The following is a 22,550-nucleotide window of genomic DNA, read 5'->3' on the forward strand; positions in this document are numbered from 1 at the left end:
TTTTTTCATCTTCCGTCACAAACCATGTGACGGAAGATGAAAATCCCATAACGTCAAGCGGCGTCTGTCTGATCCCATAACGCCAAGCGGCGTCGTAGGCCTTCTCGAGGTCGAAAAAGACAATTAAACAGTACTGCTTATGCACGAATGCATCCTTGATGTAGGAGTCAAGTGCAACCAGTTGATCGTTCGTCGATCGCCCCACCCTGAAGCCCGCCTGACAGCTCTCGAGAAGACCGTGGTACTCAAGAAAGTACAGGAGCCTGCGATTGATCATCTTCTCGAAGAGCTTGCACAGGCAGCTCGTCAAGGCTATAGGACGGTAGCTTGAGGGGGACGACGGGTCCTTTCCCTCCTTCAAGAAAGCCACTACTATGGCCTCCCTCCAAGAGTGTGGGATGTGCCCCGAAAGCCATATTTTATTATATAGATTTAGAAGTGCTTCAAGTGTGTCTGCGTGTAGGTGTTGTATCATTGTATATGTGATGTTGTCTGGGCCTGGAGCTGAGAGTTTACATGTGCTCAAAGCAGCCCTCCGCTCATGCAGTGAAAACTCTGAGTTCTAAGAAGATGTTGACCTATTTTTATCTAGTATAGGCTTCTTTTCGGCCGTTTGTTTGTGTTTCATGAAAGTGTTTGTGTAGTGTGCTGAACTGGACACATGTTGGAAGTGTTGTGCGAGTGTGTCAGCCTGGTCTTCGAGTGTGTCCCCTGTTGTGCTGACCAGAGGCAGGCTGTGTGTTTGTTGGCCTTTGAGTTTGCGTATTCTTGTCCATACTTTCCGTCTGTCTGTGTAGGAGTTTATTGATGTTATGAAAGAACGCCAACTCTCTCGTTTTGCCTCACGGCGCACACGTTCTCCTAACACCTTGGCCCGTTTGAACAAAATGAGGTTACCCGACGTGGGGTACCGACGAAGGACACCCCACGCCTTGTTCTGGGCCTCTCGCGCCCGCCTACAGTCCTCATTCCACCACGGCCTCCGCTAGTTACGCGGGGCACCAGAGGCGTGGGGAATGGACTTTTCGGCGGCGTCGAGGATGTGCGCCGTGAGCAGTTGGGTAGCTTCTTCAACGTGTAGGTGTCCTATGGATGTGTGGTGTAGTTTGGATGTCTCTGTAAATGTATTCCAGTTAGCTCTTGCTTCATTAAACCTTTTATGGGAAGATGGACTGCTCGGGCCTGTACCTATAAACGTTAATGAAGCGGGGAAATGGTCACTACCATATGGGTCCGTGCCCACACCCCACTCAAGACATGGAAAGAGAATTGCAGAACCAATGTGAGTATGTGTTGTGACCTATATATGTTATGGTATGTAGGATGTTTATTTTTGAAAAGGCATGCTCCTGAAGATGTAAGGAATTTCTCTATCAGGTGACCTCGGGCATCCGTTCTGGAGGAGCCCCAAAGAGAGTGTTGTGCATTAAGGTCGCCTGTTAGAAAGTACGGTTCGGGCAGCTGGTCGACCAGCGCCTCGAAGACAGAGCTCAAGAGTGCATAATCAGGACGAATGTAAATGGAGCATACCGTTATCAACCTATTAAAAATTATTGTGCGGATGGCTACAGCCTCAAGGACGGTGTTCAAGGTGACAGGGTGGCATGCTAAGGATTTTCGGGCGATTATGGCCACACCGCTAGAAGAGTGTGTGCAGCCATCCCTGTCCTTTCTGTATACCAGGTAACTATTCAAGCAATTTGTGTGTTTGGAATTCAGATGTGTTTCCTGGACACACATTACACTTGGCTAATTGGCATGCAGAATCTCATAAACGTCGTCAAGATTATTCAGAAGGCCTCTGCAGTTCCATTGAACGATATTTTGTCTTCCAATTATGATGTGTTAGAGCTACTGGAGTGTGTATGTTTATGTGTCGTCTTTCGGCGCTGTGACTCTTGGATTGGGCTTTTTGGGCCTTTCTCTAGGCTTGGACGTCGGAGGCCGTTCCTTGCGCTGCGTTGCAGGACTTGGCCCCCTTCGGGGGCCCTTCGTTTGAGCCGCCACCGCCGTGGGTGTCGGGGGCAGCAGGAGTGGCACGGGCGGTGCGGTGGCGGTGGGAGCCGGTGCGGGGCCCGTGGTGTCCATCCCCCCGGCACCCTCCAACGCACTGGAAGACGGGGAGGCAGGGACGGGAGCGGCACCGGTCCCGACGGAAGAGGTTGCCACCACAACCGCTGCTGGCTCAGCGAGCGGTGCGGAGGCGGGTTGGGCTGCCAGAGGCAACCCAGGGGGTGGCGGCGACGGGACCAAGTCCGACTCGCGGTACTGGGTCCCCGCCGAAACAAGACGCCGCTCCGCCCCCCGGCGAGCTGCGTCGGCGTACCTCCCCAGGGGGAACGAGGCGAACCTCTTTCGCGCCTCTGGGAAGGTGATGTTTTCGTTGGCTTTCAAGGCAATGATCTGTTTTTCCTGTCTGAACTTTTCACAGCTCCTAGAATAGGCAGCGTGTGGTCCCTGGCAGTTCGCACAGGTGAAGTTCTCGGATTTACAATTGTCAGTTAGATGATCATGTGCTGCACATTTTGCGCACGTCAATTTACCACGACAAGAGGTTGTGCCGTGCCCAAACCGCTGACACTTGAAACAGCGGCGTGGGTTCGGCACGTAGGGTCGGATTGGACATCTCAAGAAACCTGTGTTGCCCGACTCAGGAAGGTTTGAGCAGTCAAGTGTCAAGATTGTGTGCTTGGTTGGAATTATTTCATCATTTCGGCGTATGGTGATTCGCCTCACTGCTGTCACGCTCTGATCTCGGAGGCCCTCGAGCAGATCTGCTTCAGTCTCATTCATTAGATCCCGATCAGAGATCACGCCCTGGCAGCTATTGAGGCTGCGATGGGGCGTGACCTTGATATCAACATCTACCATGCGGGTTTGCTTGAGGAGGTTAGAGGATTGTTGTTTGTTTTCTACTTCTATCAAAACTTCTCCCGTTGTGGGTTTCTTAGCCTTGTACGACTTTCCGATAAGGCTTTCAAGAAACTTGGAGATTAGAAACACAGACTGGGAAGTGATGGGCTTGGTCTTGTCAAGAGATTCCATGATCAATAACCGCGAGAAATTATCAGGCTTTGGGAGAGAGATTGATTGCAAAGGAGGAAAAGAAACTTCGGTGCGGCCCCTTTTCGGGGGCCGATCACGTTTTTTGGGGGGGGGGGGTTGAAAATGCCATATATCATAGTATAGAAGCAAGACACGGGGGTACGTTCTTCTTTGACTTTACCCTGATGGGCAAAGAGGTCCCGGAGCTCCCTGCCTGGTAAACAGACAGGGAGCCCATCCGCCAGAGATTCACCTGGGCTCCGACGGCCACCGTTTGAGGTTTCTACCCTTCACCTTAAAACCCATTACCATGGTCGGTTACAGCGTGAGTGTTGGGGCTCTGGGTCCGCGGTGTCGCCAACACCGTCACCAAGATTACTCAAGGTGCCCCGTGTGGGGCAAGGCGGAATGTGCCCGTTTCACAAAATTCACAGAGCTACGAGTTTTAAGCGTAAACGTTGCAGAACAATGCGTGCCACGTGACACCTGAAGGTGATGGCACGTGAGTAGCCCAGCTGCACACCAGCCACCCTGATTTAAGAGAAGCTGTGGCGTGTCCCAACCTGTGTTGCTGACGTATTTCGGTTCCTAAGACGAAGAAACGAAAGCGAAGGAAGAGACTCACGCACAGTCAAACCCAGTTGCGAACTGTAATATGCGCCGCGATTAGTTCGATATATCCAATAATTCGATATAGCCGAACCGTCTTTAACGAATATTTCTGTAGCGAGTTCGCAATACGCGGGACTTCCCCCCCCCCCCTGACATTCCCACATAACGAAACGAACACATAAATTATGCTATGACCTTACCCAAAGCAATCATTTTATTGCATGCATTAAATCTACTTTCCGCCTAGCTGCCTCCTTGGCAAAAAAAGAGTGATTTTTGTTTTCATTTTCGTTTTGGAGGCACCAACTAGCACTGCGTTCTATACAAGAGACATCGTTTGCACCAGTTCAACTACGTGTCCTTCAATATCAAAGCCATATTGGCGGAGAACATCCGCTGGCAGAAGCGCTTCATAAAGCATCGAACGGCTTTTTGTTGTGACATCCTCAGTCTCTTCAGTGCTTTCAGCAGCACCAGCTGCCATGACATCGGAGACGGTGCGTGCGCTCGAGGAGAATTAAAGCAGAGAGTTGGGAGAGTTGGTTACCGACTAATGAACTCATACTTCTAGCGAACTTTAACACAGGACGAAGAAAGAAAAGACAAAACACACGCCAGACTTCAACTTGGTTTATGCAAAAGGGAACAGGAAAACACGCATATATGTACATGATTCGAAAAAACAAACAAACAAGCACATGATTACGCGGAAATGAAACGCCGCAATGTTCGTTTCGTCTTTTATTTCTTCGTCCTGTGTTAAAGTTCGCTAGAAATGTGAGTTCATTAGTCGCTCGAGGAAATATTGCAACGAAATATTGCAACGAAATATTGCGACCTTTTGTCAACTTCGTTACATCTAGGTTTAGCTGTATGGAAGCGAACGAAAAGGGGAAGGGCTAAAGTGTTATTGAGCGGATGCGTCCTTACGCACACCACTAGTCTGTCTGGAGGTACTCTCACTATGCCCTGAAACTTTTAGTGAGCTCTGTTCATTTCTGGTAACCTACTACACATGCGCCAATTTTTACAGCTAGCTAACCTGTCGGTGCTCCGACCCCACAGCTAATAGCGAAGCTGCACTCCGCCGGGAACAGCCCAAGGTGCAATTGTAAAACGGGAGCCACCACTGGGTCAAATGCATTTGCTCTCCCAATGGCCGCCAGAACAAAAATTTCGAGTCAGGAGGGAGAAGGAGAACGGGGGCGGTGAACACTTGGACGTTCCCCGCGAATTAGTGCCTGCCCGTGCAGCAGAGAGCTGGACGAAGTTGTTTCAAACCAATGGCCGAGCGTTTAAACTTCCACATGTTTTCATTCCCATTTTATTCTTCACAGCTGGTGTAGCAAGTTGAACGCAATTTTTTTTTTAATGCGATAGATTGCCCTACGGCATAACAGGGAGGTTTATAGGTACAACATTGCATCAGTTGCACGCAGAAAGCTAATTAATACCCCTGTCACACGGGCACTTTCAATCGCGATTGAGTCGATCCGGATCGAGCTCAATCCGGATCGGGCACCTGCTACACGGCAGTTTCAATCGCGATCGAGCTCGATCCCGCTCGAACTCAATCCTGGTTTCTCAAGCGCGATCGAGGCTTCCAAGCGCGATCGAACGAAAGCGGCGATACTCTCGTCCCCGCTCAGTAATGGCACCGAATGTGACAACTTCAACTAACGCCACAAATTGTGTCAAATAACTTGACCCAAATAAGCGCGAGGTAATATTTACATAGTTACGTATACCTACGACCGCGCGAAGTTACCAGACTTAGCCGCAAGTACATGGTTAGCGCCATCTGGCGAACACGAGCGCAACCCGTGCAACTTCTCAATCGCGATTGAAATGTGCCGTGTAGCAGCGGCAGTACGCCGAGCGCGCTCGAAAACTCGATCGCGATTCACTTCAATCGCGATTGAAAGTGCCCGTGTGACAGGGGTATAAGAGACCGGTAGTGGGGTCCCCATATCGGGATCGGGGGGTCTCCCAGGATGGAGCCCTGTGCCTCGGAGGTGTTGGATTTTGGCGTTTCTAAGACCTGAACAAGTCCGCAACAGGTGTTCAACGTGAGCTTCTGGCGCAGGAGTCACACAGAAGGGGCAGGTGTCCGCAAACGGGGCGTGGTATCGGGCAGGCCAAGCGTGAGTAACTGCTGGGGATAACGCCACCCCAACTCGAAGCCTCCGCAGCAAGACCTCCTCCCAGCGAGCAAGCCCACTAGGGAGGTCAGTTCCACACGGTGGAATTAAACGTATTCTTTGTCTTTTTCTTTGCGCTTGTGACTTCGGAATGTGGCCTGGGATACGGACGGAGATTCAAAACTCGCGCTCTTTTTATCTCCGCCGAATACGTATCTTATAAGCTGCTTGTAAAGACTCCAAATAAACTAATTCTAAAATTTTTGAGGAATGCGGATGATTTATTAACAATTCTGCGTTTTTGAAGCGCTGATTATGTTTGGGGCGCGAGGGGGGAGAAGCAGAGTTTGGAACAGCCGAGAAAAAGTTTTGGCTTCTTGAAACAATCGGCGGCACCCACGCGCGGAGCGTTTTTTGAGGCAGTGCGACACGTGTGTCTGTGTGCATTGCATAGAGATAATATTGTGGTGTTGTGTTCGTGCTCTGGGCTGTGCCACCAAAAAGTAACAAGGACGGAGGAAAAAGCGCTGCGTAGTTCAGGTGCGTGCAATTTATACTGTGAAACGGGGCTGTTACGGCTTGCAAACCGCGACTCTGCACGGTCTTGTCAGCACGTGCATCTCTGATTGTTTGTTTCTCTACAAGACGCAGTTAATGCCACTCGCAACTTTGCGCGTTGTGCAGTGTGCCTTCTTTTAGTTTGTGGGCGTGGCTGCGGGTCGAGTCTGCCCGTGCAATGTGGCGCAGCGGTTGTGTTGCCCGTGGATATGCGCGAGCTGGCTTGCTAAATTAGGCCCGACTGCCTGGGCGTAACATTGAACGCGCCAGTGTTCAAACTACGGCCGCTGGATGAAAGAGATGTCATGTAGTGGCCGTGTTCAAACTGCGCAGCGACTGTGGGGAACGTTTGGTGCTTGTCGACACTCGTGCCGGCATTGCATTCGTATTGCTACGCCTCGTGGCAAGAAAACTAGCTGTGCCTGTGTGCCGTTTATCCGAAAGGGCAGCATGCTGCTAATAACATTTCGTTTTGCGGCTTGGCTGAAGGGTGGAAAGTTTGGCGAGTTGCTCAAACATTTTGGCGAACCGGCGCGGCTGGACAAATACACAAAAAAAGAAGGCAGACAGAACGAGCGCTGTAGAAGAAAAAGCTCTTCGATACTGAACATGCGCACACATTATCTGAAAAACGTCACACGTTCAAACACGGGAAAAAAAAAAAAAAAACAGTGCTCGCTCTTACAATCAACGAGCAATCAAGAAAGGCGAGCTCTTTTTCGTGTAATCGCACAGAGGCCTGGCTAATGCAATTATCACTTCAAGCGTGCTTATGTTTACAGGCTGTATTCACTCTCGTTGGAGCTGATTAGTGTGTTTGTACAGGACGACAGCTCTTTCAAGATGGGGCACACATGCGCACGAGCGAAAATGAAAAGACATGAAAAGAAATGAAAAGCTTTGAATGTAGCCATTCAAAGCTTTGCTTATCTCTGGTTTTCTATTAGTTACTGCTCTGTCAGCTGTCATGTTTTGATTATCGGAACACACATTTCATTGCGTAAGAACAATTTGAACTTTATTTTTTTGTGTGTGCCTGTGTTTGCAAGAAATCAAGAATTGCAAATAAATGATGTTTGTGTAGAAATCTGCTCCCAAACAGATTTGCACGGCTCCAAAACTGGTTTTTGGACGCTCCAAATCTGCTCTGAAATTCCCATTTTATTGCTTCAAAGCTACTCCAAAACAGCATTATTCCTTGCTCCCTAAGCTGCTGCGAGGCTCAAACCCACTTCCACTGTTGTGCTAGTGAAAATGGCATTCCAAGTGGGTGCTGTTTATTCATTCATGGAGCACATTGATTGACTGTGAAGTTAACACAAAGTGATTGGGAAGAGATTTTATTTCAGATTCAATCCCCGGAAACTATTCAGAATGTGTCAGATTCAATGAGGAGAGATTCTCGTGGTGTTTACATAAAAAGCAGTGCCGTTGCTATGATGTGGCCTTTTTGTGTTGTGCATTTGTGCATTGTGCATTGTGTTGTGCATGGTTTGTTCCGATGATGATGATGATGATGATGTTTAGAGTTTAATGGCGCAAGGCCGACTAAGGGCAAAGAGCGCCAAACAATAGTGATTACATGAAAGTGACATGGAAGTAAAAGAACATTTCAGTAAAAATAAACAAAGTAAAACACAACGTAATGAAGATGACTGGTGTAAAGGGCCAGGTTGTCAACACATGGTTTGTTCCCTTCTCCCCCCCGCTCGCAGGGCATCGATGCACAGTCCAGCATGTGGGCCAGGCTGCTGCCAGCCAGCCTTGCCAGCGTGTCCCGCCACCATGTGCAGCTTGCCTGCACATGGCATTGTCCAGACCCTGCAGTGGCATTGTCCAGACCCTGCACAAGATTTGCTACAAGGTATGGGTCTGCCATGGGCTGCCATAGAACCGCGCATTGCTGAAAGAGAAAAGGGCCAAGCACTGCATACATCCTGAAGGTTTTTGATTTTGCCTAATTGTGGTTTTATGGCTGTGTGACTAGTGATGAGGTGTGTGTGTTAGCAACTAACAATCTGCTAAGCGCTACGTTGATACCAAGAATTTATTTTGCCTGCAGCCGGCATTTTATTCTCCCGTTGATTATGCTGTCAGTGTCGTCCGATTGGCTGGTTCTTTCTATGTCAAATTTCTGGTTCTGGTTCTTTTTTTCTGTCGGCTCTCTGGCTCTTCTGTAACCCTGCGCAAGACATCGACTGCCTCTCAACGTAACCCGCAGAAACCCGTAACCCGTACAGTCTACGCCCGTTACAACGGACCCTCTGAATCCGGAAAAAAACGTCCGCTGTAGCCGAAGTATGCAGTATCCGACACGGGGGGGGGGGGGGGGGGGGGGGTGAGGGGAGAGGGGGGAGGAGGAGGAGGAGGAGGAGGAGGAGGAGGAGGAGGAGGAGGAGTATGAGCCCTAAAGTGGGTACTTTGACCGATATTGCATATGCATAGTACATACACTTTGTTCTTTCTACACGCCTGCAGCACCTCTGCACAGTGTTCCCGTGAGGGCAAAGAATCGCGTAAACACCGTTTCCAAAGCTTTGCACCGGCACTTGGAAAAGGCCTAGCGCATGCGGTCAAGCGTGTAAGGACGCATGATGAGCTGAACAAATCAAGCAAGAATATAACTAGGCGCAATTATTAAGCAGCTATAAAACATCAGGCGTGGCCATCAGCATTAGCTAGGCTCTTTTAAATCCCCTCACGACGAGGCAGGTTTTCCCGAAACCGTTTGTCAACAAATCGGATCGCTGCCTGACGTTGCCTCAAGGCAGCTTACATTTTTAGCGATTTTAGTCTGGTAATTTAAACAGCTGTAATGAAATAATCTGATGGCGGACAGCTGTAAAATCGAAAGTTAGACCAGTTGGACTGCGCACGGTTACCGGCAGATTGCACACAACGGATGCGGAACAACCCCCCTACTTGAGGCATTTCTTACCTTTTTCACCGAACGGAACAGGAACGATGCATGCGTGGGAATAATAAAACCCGAACTTCACTCAACCCGAGTTTTTTATTACATTAAAAAAACTGACGAGGGTAGACTCGCCTCCAAGTGCACCACTTCGAGTATTCGATAGCCCTGTTTTCAATCTCACCGGAGTCGCGTTTATCGGCAGCGGCCTTGTTCTTGACGGTAGAGCGGACCGTCTGCTTAGACAGGCCTGTACTTCTGACCATGTTGACAGTTTTTCACCCATGTTCAACAGCGCTAATTACGCTTAATTTATCCGACAGTGAAATCAGGTACCCTGCCGCTCATGCCGCTGGTCGCACAAATAAAAGCCACTGGCACTGGCTTGGCTTGGCTGCGCCAACGACCTGGCTGCCAGCAATGTTGCCAGACATAAGTTTTCTTGCCAAAATAAAAGAAAAAGCACATCGGGTGCTGGCCCCGCGGAAGTCCGCTATAAACATTCAGTCGAAACGATTATAGCGGACTTCCGCGGGGCCAGCACCCGATGTGCTTTTTCTTTTATTTTGGCAAGAAAACTGTTATGTCTGGCAACATTGCTGGCAGCCGGGTCGTTGGCGCAGCAATGTTCACCTCGAAAGGAGTGATGTTGCCAGATCCTTCGGTCTTTGGTGACGAAAAACGCTCCACGCGATGTTCGTAAACCGAGCACGTCACCTTGAGCCTCACGGCGAGTCCATACTGCCTGTCAGCCGTCTCAAATCCGGCGCTGCCAGCCCGGACTTGCCGCACTCGACGTGGGCAAAAAAGGTAATGAAGTAAAGTGCGCAGCATGGCTCATACACTAAGACAAAATCTGTGCCGGATTCTACCTCCCAGTGCTCAATATCCACTTCAAGGAGGTCGAATTTTCGCTGCATTGGTGATTTGGTCTCCATGCCGCGCTTGATCTCGTCTGCGTGTTCCGTACGCGCGGCGATCTCCTCCGCTGTGTAATACCTTGTGTCAAGTTGACAAGCCGTACTTAGACCAGGTCTGGACTCCCGAGGTAGTCGGTCAGGCGATGGGACAGGCGAAGTAATACGAGGCGGTGAACAATGTTCATCCGGCTGAGTCGAGCGGCCCGAAGTCACACTACGCGGGCGGGCGACGCTATCGCTTCCCGTACGCATGACGGGTCGTCCTTTTCAAACGTACGTCTCCTGGCATCAGTCACGAAAGCGTGCGATGAAAGAATCCGAAGAAACCGCGAAAATGTCCAGCAAAACTACTATAAGCGAGTGCTGCGCCAGAAGAGCGGACTCTGTCAGGCGCGCGTAGCAGACGCCATGATGGGGGAAAAAAAAACCTGACGTAGCAGCCGCACGATCAATGGGAGGCGTCAGATGATGAATTCAAACCGCGCGCGCCAATTGGCGGCCCAGATGGCGCCTTCGGAAAACTGGCAAGGGCGGTCGTTCTATCCAAGCGACGCCATTTTGAGGTGTCGCAAAATGCGCACAAAGAAACAAGCTTCAAAACAAGAGTAGTAGTAGTAGTAGTTTATTTAATGAGCCTTATAATGTAGGAGTGGTTCCCTAGTCCGGGAATCCAAGTGATGACCGGGCGACCGACGCTTTAGATGCCAGACCAAGATGGCGGCGATCGGTTGGCTGCCGCGCGGGAATTTGAAACAACTTTTGCCCGATTCGGGGTATGTCGTGGCCCCCGAGGCATTTCAAAACATGATTTTAGATTATTTCCCGATGGAATTTAGCGTTGATATTTTGAAGGCATATTTTTAAGGCTTGAAGGTACAATTATTCCAAAAATTTGATTTTCTCAAAATCGACTTTTTGGCCATTTCTGACCATTTCTGACCCCCTGTAAAGAAAAAAAATTCGCACCAATCCACCCTGTGAATGTGGTTGGAAAACAAAGCTGTAAATGGCACCCACAACGGTTACCCATGCGACATAACTTAAATTCACTCACGTCGCTCTACGAATATTAAACCAGAAAGAAGTCAAATGCACTTAGCCACACCCTCCATTGCTTCGAAGAGATATTCTTAGTAAGGTTAAATTAATGCATGATGCATGGACAATGGTTGGAAGAGTTGTATTGGTGGAAACCAATACAACCAAAACATGAGTGGAAACCGTTTTTTTATAAAACTAAAGCTCAAACCCGGTGTTAGACGATCTCGCTTCTCCGTCTCTACCATGGCGCACGGTAGGCGACGAGATCGGCGGCAGAGATGTAGGAGGAGGAGGGGGAGAAGGAAATACTTCTATTCAGATTTCTGAATGGCCCAGAGTGCGGCCGAGGGGAGTTGTTCCTTCTTCGCTGTAGCCCATATTCAGGCCGCGCCGCCTGTGCTCTGTCCACCAGCTGAAGCTGAGTAGGCAGAGAGGGGCTGGACAGCAGCATCTCCCAGTGCTCTTGTTCGGTAGTTGGCGGAAAGAGAGGAGGGTGCTCAGGGCTAACGTCGCACACCCCAATTAGGTTGCAGAGTGTTCCTACTTCTTAGCAAAAGTTACATTCAGCGTCGTACCGATTCGGGTGCAATAAGTGTAGACGCGTCGGGTGCGGGCAGCAGCCGGATTGTAAGAGCCGTAGGGTAGTTTGTTGTTCTATGGAAAGGTCAGGGCAAGACGAAGGTAGGGTCTGTCTCAGAAGGCGATAATGCTGGGTTATGTCCCTAAATGAGACAAGCGGTTGACTGTCCTCGTGCAGCTCCATAGCATGGGGGGTAAAAGTGCAGGCTTGGTGGGCGTATTCGCTGCCCTCTATGGAAGCGTGAGCGGTGTCCAGATGAGCTGAATGGAACTATTTAGGGGAGTGGTTTTTTAGCACACGCAGTGCAGGTCGGGACACCAAACCCGACTGGTAATTCCGGTAGGCTTGTTGGGAATCGGTGACTACCTTATGAACCCCTGGTTGAGTGAGAGCCAAGGTGATGGCTGCTCGGCTGCTGCCGTCATGTCTTCGGTTTTTTTATGAGGCACAAGCAAGGAGGTTGGTTCTTGAGGTAGCCGCTATGATAACGTACTGCTGCCCTCGATGTTGGGAAACGTCTGTGTAGATAACTGCATGATCCCCACCGAGGGTGGTGTTGAGCGCCTGAGCCCATGCTTGTCGGCGACCATCATCGTGTGAGGGGTTCATATTTCTAAGCAAAGGAAGCATCTTTAGTTCTTGTCGGCAAACGTCCAGGAGTACATCAGGCGGAGTGACATTCTTTGCGGCCCAGCAAAACTGGGGAAGGATGCGGCGACCCACCGCAGTTTTGCTCGTTTGGAGCTTCTGGATAGAAAGATGGCCCTCTATCAGCTCTTCCACCGTGTTGTAGAGCCCCGTGCTAAGCAGCCTCTCTGTGGACGCACCCATGGGAAGACCAATGGCTTGCTCAACCGCCTTTCAAATAATTATATAAAGCATCTTTATGTCCTCCTCACCAAGAAGACAGGAGGTTGACGTAAGTGATTCTCGAGAGGACAAAAGCTTGAATTAATGGAAAGGTATCGGATTCCTTGAAGCCTTACTTCTTGGTGGCAACTCGCCTGATCAGAGAGATAAAAGCGTTTATTTATCTTAAAGAGAAAGGAGTAAGAGTGAAAGCGGTCAGCCTCCCAAGTCCAGGAGGCCGCGAGCCCGCGCTGATTCCAGTGCCCGGTTGACCAGAGCTTGTTGTTGCTCCGGAGCCGAGCTGGTCAGCGCAGACTCCCACTGCTCAGTTTATTTATTTTTATTTATTTATTTTAGTACCCTAAGGGCCCGTGATGGGCATTTCATAGGGGGGGAAGGGGTTAAAAACAAACACAACACTATTTCACCGTTGAACGAGACGTGATATACAGAGTACATCTATCATTGATCGTTCTTCCTCTTGTCCTTTTTTTGTTTAACAGGGCATGTATGAACGCAAATAAGTTAGTACTGCAACAGGGTTATGTATAAGGTGCTAGCAAGAGCAACCCGTAAGATCAAAATCGACTTTAGTCAAATAGCAAAGCATACATACAATAAAATCGAACATTTCTAAACTTTGTGCACGTTACAGGATTACACTATATAGACAACTTCAACTGCAAACAAACGCACATTTTAAAACACTTTTTCAACAAAACAGTGAGTAAGGCTTACTGGTCACTATATTGGGTGATAAATGAATGCAACGTGGTTTGAAAGGAAGATGATTCTGTCAGATGAACAAGACTTGCCGGGAGCAAGTTCCATTCCTGTATTGATAAAGCAAGGGGGGAGTTCTGGTATTTTTTGGTTGTAGCGAAAATCGGCTGTACTTTGTGCGCATGCTCAGTTGGGGGGGAAATGTGATGAGCCGGCAAAATATTAGATGACCTGAAAGATGACTCAGAGTAGTAAAGGGAGTGAAAAAACGACAAGCGCGAAAATTTCCTTCGGGTATCCAGATTAGGCAGATCAAGAGAATGTTTCAAAGCAGATACGCTTGTATCAGAAGAGTAGGAACGCAGGATAAATCTTGCAGCTTTGTTCTGCACAGCTTCAAGGGAGTTAATAAAGGACGCTTGGTGTGGATGCCAGATAACAGAAGCATATTCTAATGTGGATCTTATTAATGAAATGTACGCATGCAGTTTGGTATTGCTGTTCGCTTGAAAAAGGCGGCGTTTAAGAAATCCAAGTTTTTTAAGGGCCTTGTTAGTGATGTATTCAATGTGAGGGCTCCAGCTCAGATCGGAAGTAAAAAATATACCCAGATATTTAAATGAGGAGACTGTTTCGATTCGACCATTGCCAACAAAATACTGATTGGAAGGAGTATCTAAGAGGGTAGAAAAAGTCGTGTTTGGTTTTTGATACGTTGATTTCCATTTGCCATCTATTGCACCATTCGATTAATTTGAACAAATCATCCTGTAGGCTAATGGCGTCATCAATGTTAGTTATCTGCTTATAAAGAACGCAGTCATCCGCAAAGAGATGCAAAGAGGAGTTAATACCGGATGCTATATCGTTAATATAGATTAGAAACAGAAGGGGACCCAAGACTGACCCCTGTGGGACACCCGACTTAACACAGCAGCTGCTGGATATGCACTGATTAATGTTTACTGATTGAGAACGGTTTGTCAAAAATTCTTTTATCCAGAGAGTAGTTTTGTTATTGAGTTGTAACTGCTGAACTTTAAACATTAATCGGTTGTGAGGCACGCGATCAAAGGCTTTAGAAAAGTCTATGAATATTGCGTCTGTGTAATGGGACATGTGGATGGATTTGTGAAGGTCAGTTACCAATTCAAACAGTTGGGTTTGACATGATCGCTTATATCTGAATCCATGTTGGTTAAATGCGCCATGACGTTGGTGAATATAATATGCTCGAGTATCTTGCAGCAAACTGAAGTTAGGGAAATAGGTCGGAAATTGTTTGGATTAGTATTATCCCCTCCCTTAGGTACAGGTTTCACATGCGCGTTTTTCCAATCATCTGGTATACTACTTGTAGACTAATGACTGTTGAAAAATGAGTGAAAATAGAGCGGCCGACATGTGAGCAGTCATTTTCAGGAGTTTTGTGCTAATGCCATCTGGCCCCGGACTAGAGCTGAGGGGAAGGCGGTCAATTGCTTTCACCACACCATTTCTTGATATGATTATCGGGTCATTAGTATTAGGGATAACAAGGGATTGAAGAGGTACCAGAGTATCGAAAGGGAGTTCGTCTGTAAACACGCCACTGAAGTGCGCGTTAAACAGCTCTGAAGAAGCTGCTAGAGACAGAGCGCCCCCACTTTTGTCAGGAAGGGTAGGTACTGCCTGATTTTCCTTCGGATTAACAGCATGCCAGAATTTTTTGGGATTACATTTTAACATATTAGGGAGAATTTCGTTGAAATAGTGGTATTTAGCTCTTTTGATAGTTTCCTTCAAAGTTGCAGACAGCAATTTATACTTTTCCCAATCAGTTGCGGAATTGGTTCCAGCAGCCTTTCGGAATGCTCTTTTATTTTTTTTTAAACTTGTATTAACGTCTCTCGTAAACCAAGGCGCATTGGTTTCTGATTTCATATTTATTTTTGGTATGCAGGTGTTTTCTATTTCTTTCAGTTTATTTTGAAACATTATCCAGTTTTGGTTAGTTGTGCGTGTGGTAAAGGAATCTTGATATGGAGCAGCAAAATCACTGAGCATGCGGTTCATTTTGTCGGTGTCTGCCTTTGCGAAGTTCAGAATGTGTTTGTCAGTTTTCGTTTTATCAGGATAGGGAAATGACACAAGGCAATGTACAAAATGATGATCGCTGATTTTTTTCTAGAACTCGGGCACTGGCGTTACTTGGGGTATTCGTGAAAACTAAGTCTAGTATGTGCGGGCCACGCGTTGGTTCATGCACGAGCTGGGAAAGATGAAATAGACCTAATGTGTGCGCAAAACGAGCGCATTCACTACCGCTGGAATGGGTGACAGGTGTGTCTCCCAAGAAATTGTTGGGAAATTAAAGTCTCCAGAAAGGATTAGACTACACTGGGGAAATTTGTCGAATATGTATTCGAGTGAGTTATGCAGGTGGTCCACAAACTCGAGGGAACTGTTTGGGGGCCGGTAACATGCACCAATTACACAGGTGAAGCGACCAAAGCACATTTTTACCCAAAGAAGCTCAAGGGGACTGTCACAAGCTACGATGGATGGTTAGAAAGCATTTTTCACAGCGATCATCACGCCGCCTCCTTGAGGAACGTTCCTGTCCTTACGGAATACTGTAAAGTCATCAGAGAAACCGAGCTCGTAGCTTGCTATGTCATTTCTAAGCCAAGTTTCTGTGCCGATTACCAAGTCCGCAGAGCACGTGTGCGCCATAGCATGAACACAATCAAGTTTTTGGAATATGCTACGAAAATTCGCCATCAGCACAGAAACTTTGGGCGTGGTTGCAGGATATCGTGTTTTTGGCACACGACGTCATTCTGAAGCTGGCTGAACCTGGGGACTGTTGTTTATTTGTACGACTAGGCCAGAAGCCGAATATTGGTACGTCATGCCGTTTCGCTACCGCGCCTATCAAAATCGATCAACTTGATCGATACTTTTGGGAGCGCCTTTTCATAGCGTTCCAGGCGTTTCTCGAACAAGTAAAGCTGTTCGGAGTTAGATCAGAAAATGGCCTTTCAAAATCAGTTTTGTTTTCATTTTTGCAACGGAAACGTGATTTTTGACACGCTTTTGAATCACCTGGGTGTGGAAAAGGGGCGTGGTCATCGCGCGTCACAGCTACCAACGGAGAATGCGTGCAACTTGTAATTACTCTGCACCAGCGCTTGTTTTTTGCTATCAGGGCGTGAATGGGGAACTAGCAAACGATTTTCAATCGTCAGGTTCGTGCTCTGACAGTAATAATCCCAGAAATCGGTTGAAAATGTCAAGCAGTGCCTGGTTGCAAAGCTACTCTATGATTTTAGGCAGTTTTATTGCCTTTGCGCACGTTGTTCTAAGTACTGTGGTAGTTCTACTTACCCCAGGACCATTCGCAAACGGTTTACAACAGTTTCGGCTTTGTTTCTGCATCGCGAAATTCATATTTAGCGCTACTACGCAGTTACCCAACTTCAAGGCTACCTGCCATGGCGCCTAAAGCGTCCGCGACTGATCCTCGAACAAAGCACGGCGCTCCTGATTTCCCCCCACCCTAACCCGATTTCTGCGATAAGAACTTCAGATGCAAGTCAAAAGGAGGGTAGCTCCCAGTCGCCAGATATCTGTTCCGCCGAGGACAGCGCTTCAAACCGGCCTTACGCTGCCAGCTGTTCGCCTTCCAGTTTCGTTTCCATGCGAGGGTATATCCGGGTGTCTAATGTTGCTGCTTAGTTGAACTGTCTATTTGGAAGGAGTCTCTGATAAGTTTTTGTACTGTTTCATTTGAAAAATGTTAGGTGGCGCTGCAATAGAGGAGGCTCGTTGTGCTGATATTTTTCAGCGCGCAACTGCTACTCGGCCAAAGATCGCAGGGCACGATTCTAGCTCATCGTACCTAATTTTTGCGAGCAAGGCTACAATTGCGAGTAAGAAGATGATAATAAAGCTCAGCTTTATGTTTTGAGAGATAACTGACCGTGAACGACAACAAGCATCAGCCACGGCGTTCTGTTTTCAACTTCATGCATGTTTTTTTCCGCATCGCGTGCTTGTCCCAAATAGTGTGCTCGCTGTAAATGCAAAGTCAGCCATTGACAAGATGTTTTTACGTTATGCGGGGGAAAATTGGTGCCTCTGATAACGTCAAACCGCCAGATTTATTCCAGGGAACCACCCGAAATTGCACATTTTGAATTAGAGGTTGGGCTTCACCGCATGACACGAGCACCGTGCGTGCTAACATTTTTTTTTATATCTGAAAAACTGTTCCGCGCAAGTCGACATTTTTTTAGGGTGTGTTTTTGAAGTGTTTCCCTACAAAATGTATATTCTAATTTTTTTTCTACTACCGGTGGTTTGATATACACAACTCCTTTTTTATCATTTTTTTCGACAACTTGACAAAAATTTTGATTTTGATATTTTTTTTCACAACTATGATATATGAAAACGTTTAAAAAACTGGTGTTATTGGAAAGGCCGTTAAATAATCTGCATTTTGTGCTCCTGCAATTAGTGCCTAACCAATTTTTTAGCAGGAAAAAAAATGTTTTCTTGGACCCCTAAAAATTGGTCAATTTTCTGCGGTAGCGAAAGAGTTAAATGAAGCTTGTTGTAACGAACTGTGTACCGTTCGTTTTTCTTTGAGTGACTTTTAGCAAACTCTCGAAGCTTTTTCCTAGCAAATTGAACTTTTGGGGAGAAGTCCTCTTCCAGCCACACTTTAGGCGAAATATCTTTGAGGTTAGGGCCTTTATCAAGAGCCTCCATTTTGGATTTGAAGTCGAGAAATTTAACTATGATTGGGCGATGAAAGTTTGGTCGTGGGTGGCCGACGCTATGAGCGCGCTCAATATTGCCAAGTTGAAGGTTTAGTTTACTGGGAAAGAAATCGCGGACGATTTGTTGTGTAACTGCGTAGTCTTCCTTCTCTTGTTCAGTTATACCCTTTACCAGCAGGTTATTCCTTCGCATACGATTGTTGAGGTCATCGACAACGTCGACAAGTTCCTCGCTTGAGCGGGTCAAAGACATCTTTACTTCTTCTACACTTCCACTAACGGTATTGACGGCGTCCTTCATTTGGGGCACACTTTTTAGGCTGTTCTCGATAGCACAAACACGACCTTTTATGTCTGTAATATCTTTCCTGAGTTCGTTAAGTGTAGAAATAGTGGTGTTATTGTACTGTTCTGCCGTTGCTATGAAATCCTTCAGCGTGCTCATGACATCCTCGACCTTCGACGGGCCGGGGTTCAACTCAACGTCTCCTGAGCATAGCAACGTCAGAAAAATACACATAGAAAGCAGCACCAGGGATGGTCTCGGGAAAAACGCGCCAATCAAGGCAGAACCAGCGCGTTCATCATAGCTGAGCACAAGATCCCGGCTAGCGACAAAAGTGCCAGTGCGGGCACGGTAAGAGCACAGATCAATACCCATATTGGCAGAAGGGGGATCACCGGCCACAGAAACAAAACAAAGATACACACTCAAAAAAATGAGGCGCCTACCTACGACAGGCAGGCGGCACAAGTTAGCATCTGTCACTCGTGGCCGTGAATCCCAGTGAGGCGGTGATGCTCCGTTCCTTATGTAGGGCCAGAGGGTGCTGTCACGCGATGCTCCGCCCAGATATTGCAGGGACGCCGATGTATCAACAGATGCCGCTTTGCGCTGATTGTCAGTCCCCGGCAGCAGGCAAGCCAGGCCACGGGAGCACAGGGCAAAAGGCGTCAACCTACGACAGGCAGGCGGCACAAGTTAGCATCTGTCACTCGTGGCCGTGAATCCCCAGTTTGTGGGTTGAGGAGGGGTTTAGGGCTGTCTCGGCACGAGTGCACCAAGTGGTAGGTAGTGAGAGGGAGGTTGCAAGTGCGGCAGTCGTGTTGGGAGAGTGATGGAGAAATGTGGGAGAGAACCGTTTGGTTAAAGTAAGTACCGGTCTGTAGCCGGTGCCAGATATGAGACTGTTGGTTGCTGAGAGTAGGGTGGGGCAGGGGATAGATCCTTCTGAAGTGCAGGTAGTGGGATAGGATGGCATTGAATGTAGGATCGAGGCGTGTTAGAGAGGGGATTGTGGAGCCCGGGTCGCTCGTGGCATCTTGCCTTAAGGATGGGAATGCCCGGAAGTGCAGATCGCGGGCGGCAGCGTGAGCTGCCTCGTTCCCGGCAAGGCCCGAATGGCCTGGGGTCCATACGATGGCGATTTCAAGATCTTCGGGCAAGGTCCGGAGGAGACGAAGGGGGCTTGCCGGTACCCTGCCATACTGATACAGCCAACAGGCTTTTTGGGAATCGGTGAGAATGGTGAGTTTGGATGGTTCTGGTGGATTGCAGCATGTGCAATTGCGATTGCCTCAGCCGCAGTGGGTGATAGATTACAATTGGTGGTGAGATGTTTGAGTGGTGCCCCCTGGCTCTGACGTCGGCTTAGGGACTCGCGCCGCTGTCGTCTGCTACACTCTGCTTGTGAGGGGCAGCAGTGCCTGTGCTTGAAATCGCCCGCTTTGACGCGTTAGTGCATTAAAAAGCGTATGTTTAGCAATTCAGTCATTTTTGCAAGCTTCTGACACACCTGAATAATTTCAAGCTGTATCCCCCACAAGTTTTCCACACACGAGGAGAGAAAGAACAACTTTCTTCTTGAAGAAAGCTTCTGTACGGTCAGAAGCTCGTGTTCAACCCGTTCTTTCTAGGTTATTCGCGAGGTTCAGCGCACAGATAAGTATTCAAAATGTGTTGGCTTCCCTACAGTATTTTTGAGATGCTGTTATGACGACTCAACAGTCTAGTCCTACGTACACGCGCATCGTACAGCAGGAAATAAAGCAGCTGTCTTTTATTTTTTTCGTTGTTGACTTGTGTCAGATGAATGTTTTTTTTCTGTGCCCAACGCATTAATCTTAATATTAATTAATTAATTAATTAATAACTGTCACAAACGTCTCATTAGTAGGTTTGGGGATGTTTGGGAGGCTCACAAAGATCGTGTGGATACTTTCTTCAGGCTTTATGCATGGCATACATTCCCTTCTTCACGAATTGGCTGCTGTTATGGCTACCTGCAAGAAAGCGCATGTCCACAGCGTGCGTTGTTTATTCACATGCAAATACAATGTGAAGGTTTTTGCTACGCCACCGCCATCGCACCCCAGGCAACGTTGTCCAGAGTACTCGAAGGTGGCTTTTATGCTCCGAATTTATATCGTAACCATTGTTATCATAACGAATCAATCCGGAAAATCATGGCATGTTTACGGTGTTTAAGGCTTGATATACTCGCTAACGAGCGCAATAAATATAGTATACGTGCATATATATTACAAGAATCGAAACTGATAAATATTTCGAAAGAGCTCTTTTCAACTCTTTTCAACTCTTCCAGGCGTAAAGAACAAACCCGGGATGGAGATCTATTAATTGGAAGAAATTACTTGAACTCATTTGTCCTGGACTGAGGACCCAGACCACTAATCAGCTCGATTTTACTGTTAGAGTTTTCCCCTCCTTCTGCTCCTCCTCCTCCTCCTACTCCTCTTGAGTGCAGTTTTCCTATAACGCAAATTGGAATACAGTTGAACCTCGTTATAAGAGACATGGATGTAAGAGACAAATGGGTATAAGAGACACTGTTCACCCACATGGTTGGCTGCCCTATCTTTCCCATTAAATTGACCTCTTTTATAACAGACATCGGATGTAGAAGATTGGTTATAAGGGACAAGTCATCCTTGAACTTTAATAAATAATCTCGCTTGTAACAGACAATTTAACTTTAGATGCAGTGCCACTAGTCACTAATTGCAGATGCTTCCATTCTGGAAACACAGGTGGACGACAGACGCCTGCAGTCGCTATTTATTATAACTTCAGCAAACACAAAGTGGTTCAGTCAGCTATGAAATGGCGATGAGAAGCCCTGCCAATGGAAATACAACTTACAGAAGTGGTTGAAGCTTACTGCCATCCACTGGATGGAGCGCGATCGCACATGCGGGCTCTCCCACTTGCGTAGCTCCCAGTCAAGAAGCATCGCAGATGTTGAGTCCTGCAAGCGTAATGCATAGCCTGAGCACACAGCGGAACAAGCTGTGCGCTCTGGCTATTCATCTCGGCTTGTGAACTCAACATCTACGATTCATCTTCCACAAACAAGGAAAGGAAAAAAAGCTTGTAGAATAGGTTGTAAAAACAGTGTAAATACAGTCATGAAGCAAACAAAGATTCAGAACTGTTTCATAAATTCTGGGGGTCAAACATAGATTAGAATGAGTCTTTGAAACATGCTGTAGCATTCTTTGAGCTTATTTTAGTCATACGGTGCCCACATTGAACTAGGGTGTGATTAGTAAGTGAAAACATGGTTCCCTGCTTATAACAGACATCTTATATAAGAGACAGAAACTGCTCCCTGGTTTGTGTCTCTTATAAAGGGGTTCAACTGTACTGGGAAGACAAGGCTGTAAGCAATGTACTTAAATATCAATCCAGGTCTGAACAAACATAGTGTTACTGTATCCTTACCGTAGACGTGACTCGTTTTCCTCAATAGACCTTCATACTGGTTAGGAGCGTGTTATAAAACCGGCACGCGCCTATACACACAGTGGGTTATTCGGAACTCAAACTACAGTTCTTGCAGCCCCGTAATGCATGTCGGCATAGTTTCATGCCATAACAACGTAAAGTGATGTAATACAATACTTTCCAGCGTTTAGCGAGGTTGCAAAAACTCTTACTTTACATACTATTACCGGGAATCGTAATGCCTCCTGCCAAAGCCGACAGCCCCGAAGGCCTGGTATTTGTTTTGGTCTTGCAATTTCGCTGTTGTCAGTTATTAGCAGCTGGCTGTTCCAAGATTGCTGAATAAGAAGCTGGCGTGCCTAGCTCCGACTCTTCGCGCTCCACACAGGACCGGTTTCGCAAGGAATGGGGCAACGCCGGCAATGTTTCTTACGTAGCGGTATCCAAAACTGCACTTTAACTCACGCCTTGAGCTAGTGTATGCGATTTCATGTCTATTATTGTGATAAGTTACGCACATGTCAAATCTGGTGCGGACAAGCATCAGACGTCAACTGAGCGCAAAGAAACAGCAGGGAGAGCGAGACCGAGTGAAGCAGACGACAAATGCGAGAATCCCTAAGCCGACGTCACGGAGGCGCGCGTCGCAG

General features: G+C 47.5%; 1 protein-coding gene across 27 annotated transcripts in view; it reads left to right on the forward strand.

Moving 5' to 3' along the window:
* Positions 1–6,191: 6,191 nt before the first annotated feature.
* The window catches only part of LOC144138109 (uncharacterized), a 118,391-nt gene continuing 102,032 nt past the window's right edge, over positions 6,192–22,550 (forward strand). For all 27 annotated transcript variants that reach the window (XR_013315839.1, XR_013315842.1, XM_077670236.1 and 24 more), the window contains exons 1-2: positions 6,192–6,338; positions 8,072–8,220. Coding sequence is in view for 25 of the 27 variants with exons in the window: in XM_077670376.1 (XP_077526502.1) it covers positions 8,079–8,220 (142 nt within the window). In the remaining 2 variants the exon portion in view is untranslated. The remainder of the gene's footprint in view (positions 6,339–8,071; positions 8,221–22,550) is intronic.

This window comes from Haemaphysalis longicornis, unplaced genomic scaffold (assembly GCF_048455015.1).
Source record: "Haemaphysalis longicornis isolate Haplotype H1 unplaced genomic scaffold, Haemaphysalis longicornis Haplotype H1 scaffold_1, whole genome shotgun sequence".
Lineage (NCBI taxonomy): Eukaryota > Metazoa > Arthropoda > Arachnida > Ixodida > Ixodidae > Haemaphysalis > Haemaphysalis longicornis.